General features: G+C 38.0%; 1 protein-coding gene across 1 annotated transcript in view; it reads right to left on the bottom strand.

Moving 5' to 3' along the window:
* Positions 1 to 1,159: 1,159 nt before the first annotated feature.
* Positions 1,160 to 16,471, bottom strand: part of BNIP3L (BCL2 interacting protein 3 like) — a 28,793-nt gene continuing 13,481 nt past the window's right edge. Inside the window, exons 4-6 of the mRNA XM_061199432.1 lie at positions 11,780 to 11,883; positions 11,512 to 11,661; positions 1,160 to 3,923 (exon numbers count right to left, since the gene is read on the bottom strand). Of these exons, the coding sequence (XP_061055415.1) occupies positions 3,875 to 3,923; positions 11,512 to 11,661; positions 11,780 to 11,883 (303 nt within the window). The 3' untranslated portion in view covers positions 1,160 to 3,874. The remainder of the gene's footprint in view (positions 3,924 to 11,511; positions 11,662 to 11,779; positions 11,884 to 16,471) is intronic.

The raw sequence follows: 16,471 nt of genomic DNA, 5'->3' as shown, positions 1-16,471 counted from the left end.
CCAGTTCAAAAGCTACCCTTCAGTTCACCCTCTTTAACCACTAAATCGGACAGGATTGGTTACCACCTCTTTTGGGGGAGGAGCGGTTCTCCTACCGCACTATTTACATCACTCACCTTTTCGAGCTTCTCTTCTGCTCCATCTTCAAGCGCTGCCCTTCCCCACTACTTTGCCGACTTCTCTCATCTGTCCTCATGGCCAAATCTTCAAATATAATACACATGCATGTCTCAGTGTTTCCATTTCCACTCCAGACTTTTCTCCTGAGTTCTAGTTCTATTTAAGAAGTGTCTGCTGGTTATGTTCAAACCAGGTCAAATGTATTCAAAGTTGAAATCATCTTTCTCTCCCCCTACCACTCCATTCCTCCTCTGGTTCTCACTTTCTCAGTTAATGGCATCGTCACATTAATGTCACATGCCTTCTTCCTTTCTCAACCATCTCCTTACCATTGACTCGGCTTTGTCTCCCAAATCTACCCCGGCCCACCTTTCCCATCCCTAGGGTTACAGCTGAGGGCAGGCTCCTATTCCTTCCTCAGAGAACTCACGGGTCTCCTGGCCTCTGGTTCTCTTTGCTTCACTCTTTCATAACCATCTACAACTTAAGTCTTCAAGCATTTCCCTGCTTTAAATAAACCCGTCAAAAGTAACCCAATGACTATCCAAATAAGTTCAACCCCCGAGGGCATGTAAACTTCAGTTTGGTTCAACACTTCACTACATTTTCAGTGTCCTCTCTACCCACCGTTGTTTTCCAGCCACAGTGAGCTTCGTTATTTCCGGAATGTATTTTCACATGTGTCAGCTGCAGGCATGCTTGTAATTCCTTTTTGCATTTGTTGAACACTTACTCATCCTTCAATAGACCCCCTCCTCTGTGAGCCCTGATGCCCTCTGGCAGAACAAATGCTCTGATGGTTATGGCCCCATTGTACCTCATACATGATAAATAATTACATCGCGTGGTGGCTGTCCCCCGAGTGTGGCAGCCTCAGGAGGGCAGGGATATCGTCCACTCCTATGTGACTGGCACACTGGCAGGTCCTCTAGGATTTGAGGAACTCAACTATGGAAAACGTGTATGTAGACAGGTAAGGCCTCCTTTCCCCTGAACTCCCAGGCAACACACGGGACATAAAATAACGTACTGACAGAAAGAGTTTTGTGAGAGCTTTAATGGCACAAAATGTTTGTAGCTACAAGTTATACATGGATTGTAAACTGTATATAATGATACAAAGTGCTAACTAAATAGATGAAGAATGCATAATCACTTTGGCTCAGTTAATTCCGATAATTTCAACAACTGGTTCACTTGAAAATTCATCTAAGTCTTCAGTTTTCATTTTTTAGAATAGTAGATGTTTTTACTGCAATCAAAGTAACTTGCTGCACTTTTCCATGTGCAAGTTTGTGCAGTTTTGCTTTTGATTATATTTACAAATATCTTAAGCCAGTTTTCATCAAACGTAAGAAAAATGAAGACTGCCTTTTCATCCTCAAATTGTAAACAGGTGTAAAGCTTTCTAAACATTAATCTTAAAAATGTCAACTGTTAACTGTCGAATTCTCCTTTCCAATCACACAATCTGTTTCCATTCAACACAAATCCGGGTAGGAACATAAACATTTATCCCAGATGTTAGGGTTATCAATAAATACTGCACGATTTCATCCTATGATTAAGTTCTACCGTCATCATGTATTCATGTTTTAAGGAATAGTCCAAAATTTCACAGCTATTTTAAGAAAAAGGGCAGGACTAAATTTATTTTCAATGTTGGAAAGAAACCACAAATATACGCAAATTCAGCCACATACCTGACAAGATTACTACTGAATTTCAAAAGACAGTAATGTGTTGCCTGTAAAAAGCTGCTTTTCTTTAGTATAATTTTACTTTTCCCTCCCATGATACCAACTGTAATACAAATTGTGTATTAGAACAGTTTAGCTCTTTAGTTCTCCTAACTTTACCAGCTTTTCCAACTTTATTCAGGCTTTTCAAAGTCAGCGGGCCAGCAGATTGACTTTCTTCCCAAAGAAATATGAAGACTTGAAATAAATAGGTTACAGAAGGCAAATCAAGTGTTGTCAGATTTGTGAATAAGACAGAAACAAGGAATAATAAAATAATGTCCAAAATTATTTAGACACCAAAATCTAGAAAGAAAAACATAGTCAAAGAATTCAGAAGACTATTTGGATATATCATCTTTCTTAAAGACAGCCAGCTACATTCTTGAAAAAAGAGAGTCAGAAATTAATTTTTTTGTTTACTCTGTATGATATTTTCCACTATAACACATCAACTTTACAAAACTTCATGTGAGAGAGAAAAGACTCAGACAGTTTCTGCAAACTAGCAAACCTGGTGGTCAGAGTGCTTTTATTCAAGTCAACCTGATGCCCCTTATTTACTGAATAGATTGCTAGCCTTCAAATTAACAATGGTTCTCTAAATATTCAATGCTTATACCATAAACAGTAATTACTTGTATATAAAACATATGATAGTATCCTTCAGAATCATGCCGTGTGTTCGGAAAGCCAATAAACCTACTTGAAACGACTGGTAAATCTGTTGCTTTCTAACAATTTGGTCCTAAAGCTTCACATTTGAGAAATGAACCAAAAAGTGTATCATAAGAGGAAGTTGTTGAGTGTTCTGGAACTTCAGGAGTTGAACATAACTGAAAAGATGGCTACAGGAGAAGGAAATGGCTAGCGCCTGCACAATCACAGAAATCGCCTTGGGCAGGTTGTACAGTAAACATGAGAAAGGGAGAGAGCAGAAGAAAACCAATGGCATCTCTTCAGAACTCTGTCAACTGTTCCCACAACCCAAGTCTGGTTTTCAAAGTTGCCCAAGTGCTTGAAATAACTCTGAAACAATTATCTTCAGGGTTTAAAGGCTTCAGAGTGTAAGTGATGCTTCCTAAAACAAGAAGCCTGTATTTATACCACAAATTGGAACTCATTCCAAAGCCTCTTAGGAAAAAATAAAAAAAGAAAGAAAAAAATTCAAAGTCATGAAAAATTCACATGCAGCTAATAAACATAAAAATACCAAACACACACACAGAGGTCCCCAAAGCAATTTCATAGATTTCTAGGCCTGAGACATTCCTTACCAGAAATAAAGATTCTACACCATAGAAAAGACAGCATTATAACATACTAGTATTAAAATCTGCTGATGTATTCTAGTTCTTCTATTTTATACCTATCATTTATATAGCTTGCCTCCTACAAATTAAAAGGCGCCATTAAGAGGCTTAGACAAAAAGTGGCTCCAAAGCTGGTTTAAAATAATTTTTTATTGCCCAGGATATTTTTTTTTCTTGTGTCCTATTTTGTTTGTTTTTGTTTTCTTTTTTAATAACTATAAATTCAAGCTTAGGGAAGCTTGCCTTTGTCTTGAAAAAAAAAAAACAACAAAGCTTTTATATCATTTGCTAACCTGGTCTTGCTTTAAGAGAAAGATGGGAGTTATCTTGCAAGAGTAAAATTTATACCATGAATGATGCAGGTCTAAGTCTGGTGGTACTAAAAGGAGACAACAGCATTGTTCACAAAATTATAATCTGCTGGTGGCATTTGCAGAAAAGAAGCCCTTGCAAATTTCTAAACAACAGTAAACTCTGTTAGGAAATTCTAAAGTGTTTTACAGGCCAAAAAGGGAATGAGGTTAGTAAAATGCCTCAACAGAGTTTGAATAAAATACTGGATTTGAGAGTTACTGGAACTTGGATATGTAAAAATAGGGTGTAGGTTGGGTCATGCTTACAATGGTCTCAAGTTCAAATAAACTACTGTGACAATACACCACTTCACAAGTCACACGCTTTCCCAGGGGCTCTTCTTTTCCCTCAGTAGGTGCTGGCAGAAGGCGTGCTGAGTCGTTTTCCAATGTAGATGCTGAAAGGAAACACAGCATACCATGTTTCATCTGTTTCAACAGTTCTATTCCAACTTGTCCACAGGCTGAACTGTACTTACAAATGAAAATTTTCAGCCATTGAATAAGGCTCTAAAGGTCCATGTGTACAGTTCCCTAACACCCTGAAATCATCACTGACTTACTTAAAGCTAGTCATCAGCCAGCTAAACTGGTTTTATATGATTATGTTTACTCACTGGGCAGGACTGGACATCACTGGGCCAGTGATTAGACAAAGCCAAGCCAGAGAGAACAGATCCCTCCAAAGAGTAAAGCAGAGCCAACCTCCTTTGAGATGGTCCGCTGTGGTAGACAAAAAATTCTACTGATATTTCAGATACAAAATACAGTAATATACCAAATTACAAAGCTGCCAGTGCTTTAAAATGCCCTTACTAACAGTTTAACTCCTAAGGATTAGGGCCTATATATTACCTTCCCATGCCAAGCAAGTGTTTGACCCTTATATAACAGAAGCAGAAGGGAAGTTAAGGAAAAGATGGAACCAGCCCCACACCCCAACGTAATAAAACCAACTTTACTTTTTAGAATCTTTTTTTTTCTACATTCATCTATAACAACAGTTACACTTACACCAGCAAGAGAAACAGTCTGAAGATTCATAAAAGGAAGAGATCCTCCAAGGTACAAAAGCCGACCAACCTCTTGAGGGCAAATGAACTACTGTGCAGTCAATGCTGCAGGGGAATGTGAACTCCTACCCCATACAGCATTCTCACATACTCCCTGTTTTGCTGTGTGCCATCACTGTCCTCACTCTCACAAAAGCAGATCAGGCACCCAGAAAGACAGGAGGTGTGTGTGGGAAAGTCACGTATGTTTCCAAGTTCATTACTGTGAACATCTCTCCCATATGCTGAGCTCCTTAAAGGGAAGGTAAGAGATGCTGTACTTCTTCTGCACATTATGTACAGAAAAGGACCCACTGGGCATGCTCAAAGAGAATAGCAGATGTGTCTTAAAAATATTTAACCACAAATGTTTAACTCCTAAAATATTTCAAAACTGTATTTCCTCAATTGTTCAAATCAACAAAAAAAGAATTTAAAAGACATCCCTGGAGGAGTCAAGATGGCGGTGTGGGAAGACGTGGAGTTGGAGTCTCCCCACAACTAGGGCGCCTGCTGGCTGCTGGTGGGGTACTCTGATGCCCATGGAGACAGGAGAACCCCAAAGCGAACCAGCGGCTTGCGGGATCTTGGTTCACGAGCCTGGGGTCAGGCCGAAGCTCCTGTGGTGGGAGATCCGAGTCCGAACCACTGGACTAACAGAGAACCTCAGACCCCAGGGAATATTCATCAGAGTGAGGTCTCATGGAGTTCCTCATCTCAGCACCAAGAACCAGCTCTACCCAATAGCCTACAAACTCCAGTGTTGGAAGCCTCAGGCCAAACAACCAGTAAGACAGGAACACAATCCTACTCATTAAAAAAAAAAAAATGACACAGCAAAAAAATATGTCACAGATGAAGGAGCAAGGTAAAAACCTACAAGACCAAATAAATGAAGAGGAAATAGGCAATCTACCTGAAAAAGAATTCTGAGTAATGATAGTAAAGATAATCCAGGATCTCAGAAATAGAATGGAGGCAGGGATTGAGAAAATTCAAGAAATGTTTAACAAAGATCTAGAAGAACTAAAGAACAAACAAAAAGAGATGAACAACACAGTAACTGAAAAGAAAAATACACTAGAAGGAATCAATAACAGAATAGCTGAGGCAGAAGAACGAATAAGTGAGCTAGAAGACAAAATGGTAGAAATAACTGCCAAGGAGCAGAATAAAGAAAAAAGAATGAAAAGAATTGAAGACAATCTCAGAGACCTCTGGGACAACACTAAACACACCAACATTTGAATTATAGGGGTCCCAGAAGAAGAAAAGAAAAAGAGAGGGTCTGCGAAAATATTTGAAGAGATTATAGTTGAAAACTTCCCTAACATGGGAAAGGAAATAGTCACCCAAGTCAAGGAAGCACAGAGAGTCCCATACAGGATAAACCCTAGGAAAAACACACCAAGACACATATTAATCAAATTAACAAAAATTAAATCCAAAGAAAAAATATTAAAAGCAGCAAGGGAAAAACAAAAAATAACATACAAAGGAATCCTCATAATGTTATCAGCTTATTTTTTCAGTGGACACTCTGCAAGCAAGAAGGTAGTGGCAGGATATACTTAAAGTGATGAAAGAGAAAAACCTACAACCAAGATTACTCTACCCAGCAAGGATCTCATTCAGATTCGATGGAGAAGTCAAAATCTTTTCAGATAAGCAAAAGCTAAGAGGATTCAGCATCACCAAACCAGCTTTACAACAAATGCTAAAGAAACTTCTCTAAGTGGGAAACACAAAAAAAGAAAAAGACCCACAAAAACAAACCCAAAGCAATTAAGAAAATGGTAATAGGAACATACATATCGATAATAACCTTGAGAGTAAATGGATTAAATGGCCCAACCAAAAGATGCAGACTGGCTCAATGGATACAAAAACAAGACCCATATATATGCTGTCTACAAGAGACCCACTTCACACCTAGGGACACATACAGACTGAAAGTGAAGGGATGGAAAAAGATATTCCATGCAAATGGAAATCAAAAGAAAGCTGGAGTAGCAATACTCGTATCAGATAAAATAAGACTTTAAAATAAAAACTGTTACAAGAGATAAAAAGGGACACTACATAATGATCAAAGGATCAATCCAAGAAGAAGATATAACAATTATAAGTGTTTATGCACCCAACATAGGAGCACCTCAATACATAAGGCAAATGCTAACCACCATGAAAGGAGAAATCGACAGTAACACAATAATAGTAGGGGACTTTAACACCCCACTTGTACCAGTGGACAGATCATCCAAGCAGAAAATAAATACGGAAACACAAGCTTTAAATGACACAATAGACCAGACAGATCTAATTGATATTTATAGAACATTCCACCCCAAAGTGGCAGAATACACTTTCTTCTCAAGTGCACGTGAAACATTCTCCAGGATAGATCACATCTTGGGTCACTAATCAAACCTCAGAAAATTTAAGAAAACTGAAATCATATCAAGCATCTTTTCTGACCACAATGCTATGAGACTGGAAATCAATTACAGGAAAAAAACTGTAAAAAATACAAATACATGGAGGCTAAACAGTGTGCTAGTAAATAACCAAGAGATCACTGAAGAAATCAAAGAAGAAATAAAAAAATACATAGAAACAAATGACAATGAAAACACAACGACCCAAAACCTATGGGAAGCAGCAAAAGCAGTTCTAAGAGGGAAGTTTATAGCAATACAATCTCACCTCAAGAAACAAGAAAAATCTCAAATAAACAACCTAACACTACACTTACAACAACTAGAGAAACAAGAGCAAAGAAAACCCGAAGTCTGTAGAAGGAAAGAAATCATAAAGATCAGAGCAGAAATAAATGAAATAGAAATGAAGAAAACAATAGCAAAGATCAATAAAACTAAAAGCTGGTTCTTTGAGAAGATGAAAAAAATTGATAAACCCTTAGCCAGACTCATCAAGAAAAAAAGGGAGAGGACGCAAATCAATAAAATTAGAAGTGAAAAAGGAGAAATCACAACTGACACTGCAGAAATACAAAGGATTGTAAGAGACTACTATAAACAACTCTATGCCAATAAAATGGACAACCATAAAGAAATGGACAAATTCTTGGAAAGGTACAATTTTCCAAGACTGAACCAGGAAGAATTAGAAAATATAAACAGACATAACACAAGTCATGAAATTGAAACCATAATTAAAAATCTTCCAACAAACAAAAGTCCAGGACCAGATGGCTTCACAGGCGAATTCTATCAAACATTTAGAGAAGAGCTAACACCGATCCTTCTCAAACTCTTCCAAAAAATTGCAGAGGGAGAAACACTCCCAAATTCATTCTACGAAGCCACCATCACCCTGATACCAAAACCATAAAAAGATACCACAAAAAATGAAAATTATAGACCAATATCACTGATGAACATAGATGCAAAAATCCTGAACAAAATACTAGCAAACAGAATCCAACAGCACATTAAAAGGATCATACACCATGATCAAGTGGGTTTTACCCCAGGAATGCAAGGATTCTTCAGTATATGCAAATCAAGCAATGTGATACACCACATTAACAAATTAAGGAATAAAAACCATATGATCATCTCAATAGATGCAGAAAAAGCTTTTGACAAAATTCAACACCCATTTATGATAAAAGCTCTCCAGAAAACGGGCATAGAGGGAACCCACCTCAACATAATAAAGGCCATATATGACAAACCCACAGCAATCATCATACTCAATAGTGAAAAACTGAAAGCATATCCACTAAGATCAGGAACAAGAGAAGGATATTCCTCTCGCCACTCTTATTCAACATAGTTTTGGAAGTCCTAGCCACAGCAATCAAAGAAGAAAAAGAAATAAAAGGAATAAAAATTGGAAAAGAAGAAGTAAAACTGTCACTGTTTGCTGATGACATGATACTATACATAGAAGATCCTAAAGATGCCACCAGAAAACTACTAGAACTAATCAATGAATTTGGTAAGGTTGCAGAATACAAAATTAATACACAGAAGTCTCTGGCTTTCCTATACACCAACAACAAAAAATCAGAAAGAGAAATTAAGGAAACACTCCCATTTACCACTGCAACGAAAAGAATAAAATACCTAGGAATAAACCTGCCTAAGGAGGTGAAAGACTTGTACTCAGAAAACTATAAAACACTGATGAAAGAAATCAAAGATGACATAAACAGATGGAGAAATATACCATGTTCTTGGATTGGAAGAATCAATATTGTGAAAATGACTATACTACCCAAAGCAATCTACAGATTCAATGCAGTCCCTATCAAACTACCAATGGCATTCTTCACAGAATTAGAACAAAAAAATCTTAAAATTCGTATGGAAACACAGAAGACCCCAAATAGCCAAAGCAATCTTGAGAAAGAAAAATGGAGTTGGAGGAATGAGGCTCCCCAACTTCAAACGATACCACAAAGCTACAGTAATCAAGACAGTATGGTACTGGCACAAAAACAGAAATATAGATCAATGGTACAGGATAAAATGCCCAGAGATAAACCCACGCACGTATGGGCACCTAATTTACAACAAAGGAGGCAGGAACATACAATGGAGAAAAGACAGCCTCTTCAGTGCTAGGAAAACTGGACAGCTACATGCAAAACAATGAAATTAGAACACTACCTAACACCATACACAAAAATAAACTCCAAATGGATTAAAGACCTAAATGTAAGACCAGACACTATATAAAACTCTTAGATGAAAACATAGGAAAAACACTCTTTGACACAAACCACAGCAAGATTTTTTTTGACCCACCTCCTAGAGTAACGGAAATAAAAACAAAAATAAACAAATGGGACTTAAACTTAAAAGCTTTTGCACAGCAAAGGAAACCATAAACAAGACAAAAAGACAACCCTCAAAATGGGAGAAAATATTTGCAAATGAAACAACAGACAAAGGATTAATCTCCAAAATATACAAACAGCTCATGGAGCTCAATATCAAAAAAACAAACAATCCAGTTAAAAAATGGGTGGAAGACCTAAATAGACATTTCACCAAGGAAGATATACAGATAGCCAAGAGGCACATGAAAAGATGCTCAACATCACTCATTATTAGAGAAATGCAAATCAAAACTACAATGAGGTATCACCTCACGCCAGTCAGAATGGCCATCAACAAAAAATCTACAAACAATAAATGCTGGAAAGGGTGTGGTGAAAAGGGAACCCTCCTGCACTGTTGGTGGGAATGTAAATTGATACAACCACTATGGAGAACAGTATGGAGGTTCCTTAAAAAACTAAAAATAGAACTACCATATGACCCAGCAATCCCACTACTGGGCATATACCCTGAGAAAACCATAATTCATAAAGAGACATGTACCACAATGTTCATTGCAGCACTATTTACAATAGCCAGGATATGGAACCAACCTAAATGTCCATCAACAGATGAATGGATAAAGAAGATGTGGCACATATATACAATGGAATATTACTCAGCCATAAAAAGAAACGAAATTGAGTTATTTGTAATGAGGTAGATGGACCTGCGAGTCTGTCATACAGAGTGAAGTACATCAGAAAGAGAAAAACAAATACCGTATGCTAACACATATATATGGAATCTAAAAAAAAAAGAAAATGGTACTGATGAACCTAGTTACAGGGCAGGAATAAGGAGGTAGACATAGAAAATGGAATTGAGGACATGGGGTGGGAGGGCGAAGCTGGGGCAAAGTGAGAGTAGCGTCGACATATATACACCGCCGAATGTAAAATAGCTGGCTGGTGGGAAGCAGCAGCACAGCACAGGGAGACGGGATTGGTGCTTTGCGATGACCTAGAGGGGTGGGATAGGGAGGATGGGAGGGAGGCTCAAGAGGGAGGGGATATGGGGTCATGTGTATGCACATGGCTGATGCGCTTTGTTGTGCAACAGAAACTAACACAGTATTGTGAAGCAATTATACTCCAATAAAGATCTATTTAAAAAAATAAAAGACATCCCTGAAAAATTAATGAATTGCAGATAAATGTGGGGTCAATTTTAGAAGGAAAGAAAAATGCTGTCAATACAAAGAGAAAACAGTAGTAACCCCAGCCAGCTTTCCAGCTGCACTCAAGAACTGCTCGATAAAATGGCATATTTTCCCATTTGGGAAAAAGAAATGCTCACATCAATGCCAACTTTATACACTAAAGATTAATTTACTTTAAAACTCAGCTTATCTTAAGTAATTTATAAACAACAACAACAAAACCCAAAAAGAAAAATCAAATATAGAAGAGCTCACTTTAAAATGAACATTTAGGGTAGGAAATCATATGAACAACTTATTTTCAAATAAGAAAAAACTCTACTCTTAAAAATGCTTATTGGATAGGTATCCCCTGCTTTTCGAAAGTTTGCTTTTCATTACTTCGCTATGTAGGTTCGACCTATGTTAGTACCTGTTTTCGATAACTGAAAGAAATTCGAAGGGGATTTTCACTTTTATAAAAAAAGGCAAAAAGTGAACAGTGTTCAGCGCTGGTTTTGCAGCGAGCTGTTACACAGGAAGCGCGCTCCAGCAGTGAGAGCGCCTCCTTCCCAGGAACCACACTCAGCACCTCAGCATCCAGCTGCCATAGCTTTGAACTGCATCTGTGAGCATCTGTGCTTTATCTCGATGTATGTTGTGCATCAGTTGGCAAGATGTGTCCTAAGGTAACTGCTTCTTCGCTTTACACCATTTCAGCTTACGGAAGGTTTCATAGACATGCTCTACTTTCAGAGAGCGGGGGAACCCTATATACCAATAATGAATTGACTTCAATAATTCTTTTAAGTTCACCCCACTTGCGCTGAAACATTAAAAGGACAACAACACAAACTGCTTTCACGTATCTCTTACAGCTGGAAATAAAATCTGTGAATAAAATGAATGGAAGAAACTTCAGGCACTGACCAGTACTTACCCTAGCCCCAAAGCCAAAACATGGGAAAGGAAGAGAGATGGAATGAACACCTTAAGAAATTCTGCAGAGAAAATCCCCCCTTTCTTCATGGCTCCACTTTTTCTCATGCTTAAGGAAACGGAACGTTTAGGGTGCCTGAAGTGGAACTCCCTGGGGGAAGAAATGCAGAGGCAGGTGTCAGAAATGCATTTGCTGAAAATACCTCTGCAATTAGCAGGTCCACACTACATGCACTGTGTCCACTGAAAAGAACCATGTACTGACTTACTTAGGTGGAATGTTCTCAGGTCTACTGGACCAGTCGGACACCCAGTCTACACTTTTCTTCAAAGCATCCACTTCTTTCTCTCCTTCTGCAACTTCTTCTTCTGACTGTAAAGGAGAATTCACATTTTAAAAAAGGAGAAAAGGAAGACTGATCCTTCCTACTACAGAAGACAAATCTAGACAGAAAATATACAAAAATCATAAGCTTGTGCATCAATAATTTTTATGTAATAAATATGTCATTTTTCCAAAAAGGCTGACAAAATGATCTAAGATCAGAGTATTTAATATCTTAAAAAAAACCTGAGTGAGTTTCACTGTTATGCCTAAACATAGAATATGAACCTGAGATTTGAATTATTCCTCAATTAAAAAAAAAGAATATGAATCTGAAGAAAGTATATTTGGGGATATAGTGTAACTAAAGGGTGGAAAACACTGATAATCGTTGAATCTGGGTGATACGTGTATGAAGGGCCATTGTAATATCCTCTTTACTTTTGTATGCATTCAAAATTTTTCATAATTAAAAACAAAGGGGAACATCAAAAAGTATATGCTAACAAAGTAATGAGAAAATAAGTAACTGGGAGTCGGGCTGAGGAAGTAAATAATTTATAATAACTTAAAATAACTAGTATTAAGCATTTATCAAGAGACAAGCATTAGTCTAAGCACCTTACATGCATTAACCTTTACCTTACAACAATCCTGTAAAAAAAGGAACTATTACTATTCCATTCCACAGATGAGGAATCCGAGACATAAATTAAGTGCCCAAGTTTCTATAAGCGGTAAGTAGCAGGGCCAGTATTCAAACCCAGGCAAATGGTCTCTATAGCCCCCACTCTTAGGCATTAGGTTTTACTCCCTAGAAGGAGATTTTTAGACAAATTGCTATCCAAACATTTTCCAAGGTTTATTTAAAACTACTTAAGCCAAAAGTTTTAAGAGTAATTTATTTAACACAGAGTAAGAACTGGACATCTTTCACATCAAATAAATAAAAAAAGTCCTTTTCCTTGCTAATGATAATAACCTAAAGTTTCAGGCTAAGAACAATCAAAATTTCCAATAGCTTCTCTTTCCACAGACCCCACAAGGATGAGAAATTCCTAAAAAATGACACAGCATTATTTATTCAGTTTTATGGAATATAATGCTATGACCTCAAACCAAAGGGTCTCAAAGCTAAGAATTATTTTGATTTGTTATTTTGTTTGGATAGAATTGAAACTTTCATTCCTTTTTGTAGGTAGTTATGAAAATTCTCTATGAAACAGCTGCTCCAGGAAGGTAGCTTCAGAGAACCTCTAGATATAGATGGTCCCTTTTGCTATCAAACAGAAAGTAAAATCCCTGTGGATTTTTGCTACTCTGGTACTATCATTCTTATTTAGTTCTGCTGGACTTGGCAAATACCACTGAATGACATAATGTAGCCTTTAGGATTAAGCTTGTTCCACTGAGTATTGAGATTACTCAGAATCATGAGTTGGCTCTCTGGAGTAAATCTGAAAACACCCTAAACCAAAAATGATAAACTGTTACAATTTCCTTATAGATCAGCCTATGCCACACAATACCTCATTAAACACACTGCAGGTCACTTCTGTTCAGTTTCCAACACTGGTCTTAAATATCGCTTCTAAAACAGCTCAAAGATTTAGGTTTAAATGTGTGAACAAGCTAGTATTTCATACTTTCCAAAAGAATGAAAATATAATAAGATTTGATTCTAATTTTTAAAGATGATGATCTTTGGGCTATTATTAAAAGAAAAAAAAAAAAAAAACTTCCCAGATCAGTTTAGAATGCTTACCTTAAAAATAAGGATTGTAAGCTCTCCTCATTCACTACTGCCCTGTGCTTCCTTTTATTAATCTTAAATTTGCCAGCTTTAGGCTTTAAATTGCCTTCTGATTCTTGGAATTTCAGAATATGGTAAAAATGCACTTAGTCTAATGAAGTAATATTCATGCCTTTATCCAAATCAATAACCCTCGCTCCACACCTACATCTATTCAGATAGAAGATTCTGATCATTTCAGCCTATTATCATGGGCAGTCCCTTACCTTCTAATCACTTACATTTTCTTTCTCTGGCCCACCTCAAGCTCTCTTAGATCTCTAAATGTGGATATTAAACTACATAGCGCATAACAGATAAACCACAGTTTTACAGGAGGGAAAAGGAAGACATTTTCAGTTTGTATCATCTTCCAATGACACCCAACCCTGTGCTGGCCTATTTGGGTCCCAGAAACTGAACACTGAAACACTGAAAAACGCCTCTGAGAGACAATCTACCGTCTATTTTCTGCTACAAAACTGACTCTTGAGGACCATCATCCTAAAAGTCCAGTTTGAACAACTTTTTCCTAAATGCATTACACCTTAGGCTTCCTTGTACCACGACTCACCAGACATGTTTTAGTTCATTCTCACGACCTTGTGAGCTCTTCTGAAATCAATCCCATTCATCGACTTATTTTAGTAGAACAGGGGCCACAGGCCCAGACAGCCCTGGTTTCAGTCCTGACTCTATCACTTACTTGCTTTTGATCTTAGATAAGTAACTTAATTAAGACAAAGCTTCATTTTTTCCAATTCATTCATGGGCATTATGTCACCTCTTTCACTGGACTGAGAACATTAAAGTGGGAAAAAATTAAAAAAAAAAAATTAGCACCTGGAATATATCTAGTAAATATTAGCTACTTTCCTTCCTCCTCTAAAAAAGCTAAAAATGTCATATACTCCTCATGTAGACAATCTAAAAAATTCAATAAGAGAAAGTACCATTAAGTCCTTTATTAACTGTTTTTAACTGTTTCCTAACCCTAAGCTTCCTTCTAATTCATGAAAAAAAATCCACCTTCCCAAACCCTAAAGTAATTAATTTTTAAATTATCATTTCTTCAATTAAAAACAAGCAATGTAAAAGGCTTTTTCAAAGTTCAAGTATATTATTCCTATTGATTTCTCTCTTACTAAAAGTCTTACTCTAAAGGATATAATGTTTTTCTTATAGGAGTTAGATTGTTTTTTCAAAAATGTAACCTCGTTTAAATTGACTGATCTGGACTTCCCTGGTGGTGCAGTGATTAAGAATCTTCCTGCCAATGCAGGGGACACGGGTTCGAGCCCTGGCCCGGGAAGATCCCACATGACGCGGAACAACTAAGCCTGTGCGCCACAACTACTGAGCCTGCGTTCTAGAGCCCGCGAGCCACAACTACTGAGCCCGCGTGCCACAACTACTAAAGTCCGCGTGCCTAGAGCCCGTGCTCCGCAACAAGAGAAGCCACCACAATGAGAAGCCCGTGCACCACAATGAAGAGTAGCCCCTGCTCACCGCAACTAGAGAAAGCCCGCTCGCAGCAACGAAGACCCATGCAGCCAAAAATAAATAAACTGATCTGACTGTTAGTATCATTTACCCAAGGCTTGATGATAGCCAGTGCTCTCTTAGGTACTTATTTCTGAATAGGGATCACACTAGCAATCCTATCGTGATCTGACACAGAGGGCAAAATCTTCCATTTTCTCTCCCGAATTTCACAAATTCCTTGGGAATTCTAGGATGGATACAGTCTGCTCTACAATTCCACTTAAAATTCAATTCTCAGGTGAGCCTAATTGTACACGTGCCATCCCATGAGCCAGGACAGCTCTCCTCTGTGGTTATTAGTTATTAGGTAGATTATTAGGGGAGAAAGGTATGTGTGGAAGGGTAGGGAGGTCTAAGGTCAAACAGGCTTGTGAAGCACAGCTGGCCCTCAGCATCTGTGGGTCACACATCGTGAATATGGAGGGCTGACTGCACTACTCCAGTTTATATAATGGGCTTGAGCAGCCTCGGATTGTGGTATTGGAGCGGGGAGGCCGGGGGGGGGGGGGGGGGGGGAGGGTCTTGGAACCAATCCCCTGAGGATACCGAGGAATGACTGTACTTGGTTTAAATCAACAGATTTCTTTACGCCGGGAATTGTCAACAGCCTTTAATATGCTACTAGGCACAGTGACTACTGGAGTGGGAGGGTGAGCGAGCCCAGAGGCTGCAGTCTTTCCCGCTTATCTGACTTCAGAACTACTTTATGGACCTTCCCATTGAGCAAATGTTCCTCAAAACACATTTTGGGAAATGCTACTCCGGATTTTCAACTTGTCTGTACAAAAGGCAATACGATGGAGACATCTTCCTCAGGAAAGACTGCAGCAAAGAATTAATTTCATTTCTCCATCTTGGGATTCCTTAGTACACTTTTTTCCCATGGAAACTTTATATTATATTCTCCTCTTTATTAGCTATAGCTTACTGCACATGACAAAACTGACAGACATAAGTGAGCAATTCCACAATTCCAGTCAGCCAACTTCCTATGTGACAGCCTTGCTACTACAAGTTTCTCTACAGTATAAAGTTCATCATAAAATAAATTAGTATTCCGTCCCATAGAGTTTCTAGGTTTCAGAAAACAGCACAAATAAAGCACAGTCGACGTAGGGAGAAAGTGTGCAGCTTCCTAAACAGAAAGAATACTGGGTGGAACCAAGGTAACATGCAAAATATTTCCAGTGCAAAGGGAGTCAGGACACTGCACAGTGAGAACTCCACAAAACAAAGTTTTTGTTAGCATTCATTCAAACATTCATTCAACATATATTCTTCAAGTACCTTAACATGGGA

This window comes from Eubalaena glacialis, chromosome 9 (assembly GCF_028564815.1).
Source record: "Eubalaena glacialis isolate mEubGla1 chromosome 9, mEubGla1.1.hap2.+ XY, whole genome shotgun sequence".
Classification (NCBI taxonomy): domain Eukaryota; kingdom Metazoa; phylum Chordata; class Mammalia; order Artiodactyla; family Balaenidae; genus Eubalaena; species Eubalaena glacialis.
Note: the sequence above shows the minus strand (reverse complement) of the source record. Positions and strands in the feature narration are given on the sequence as shown.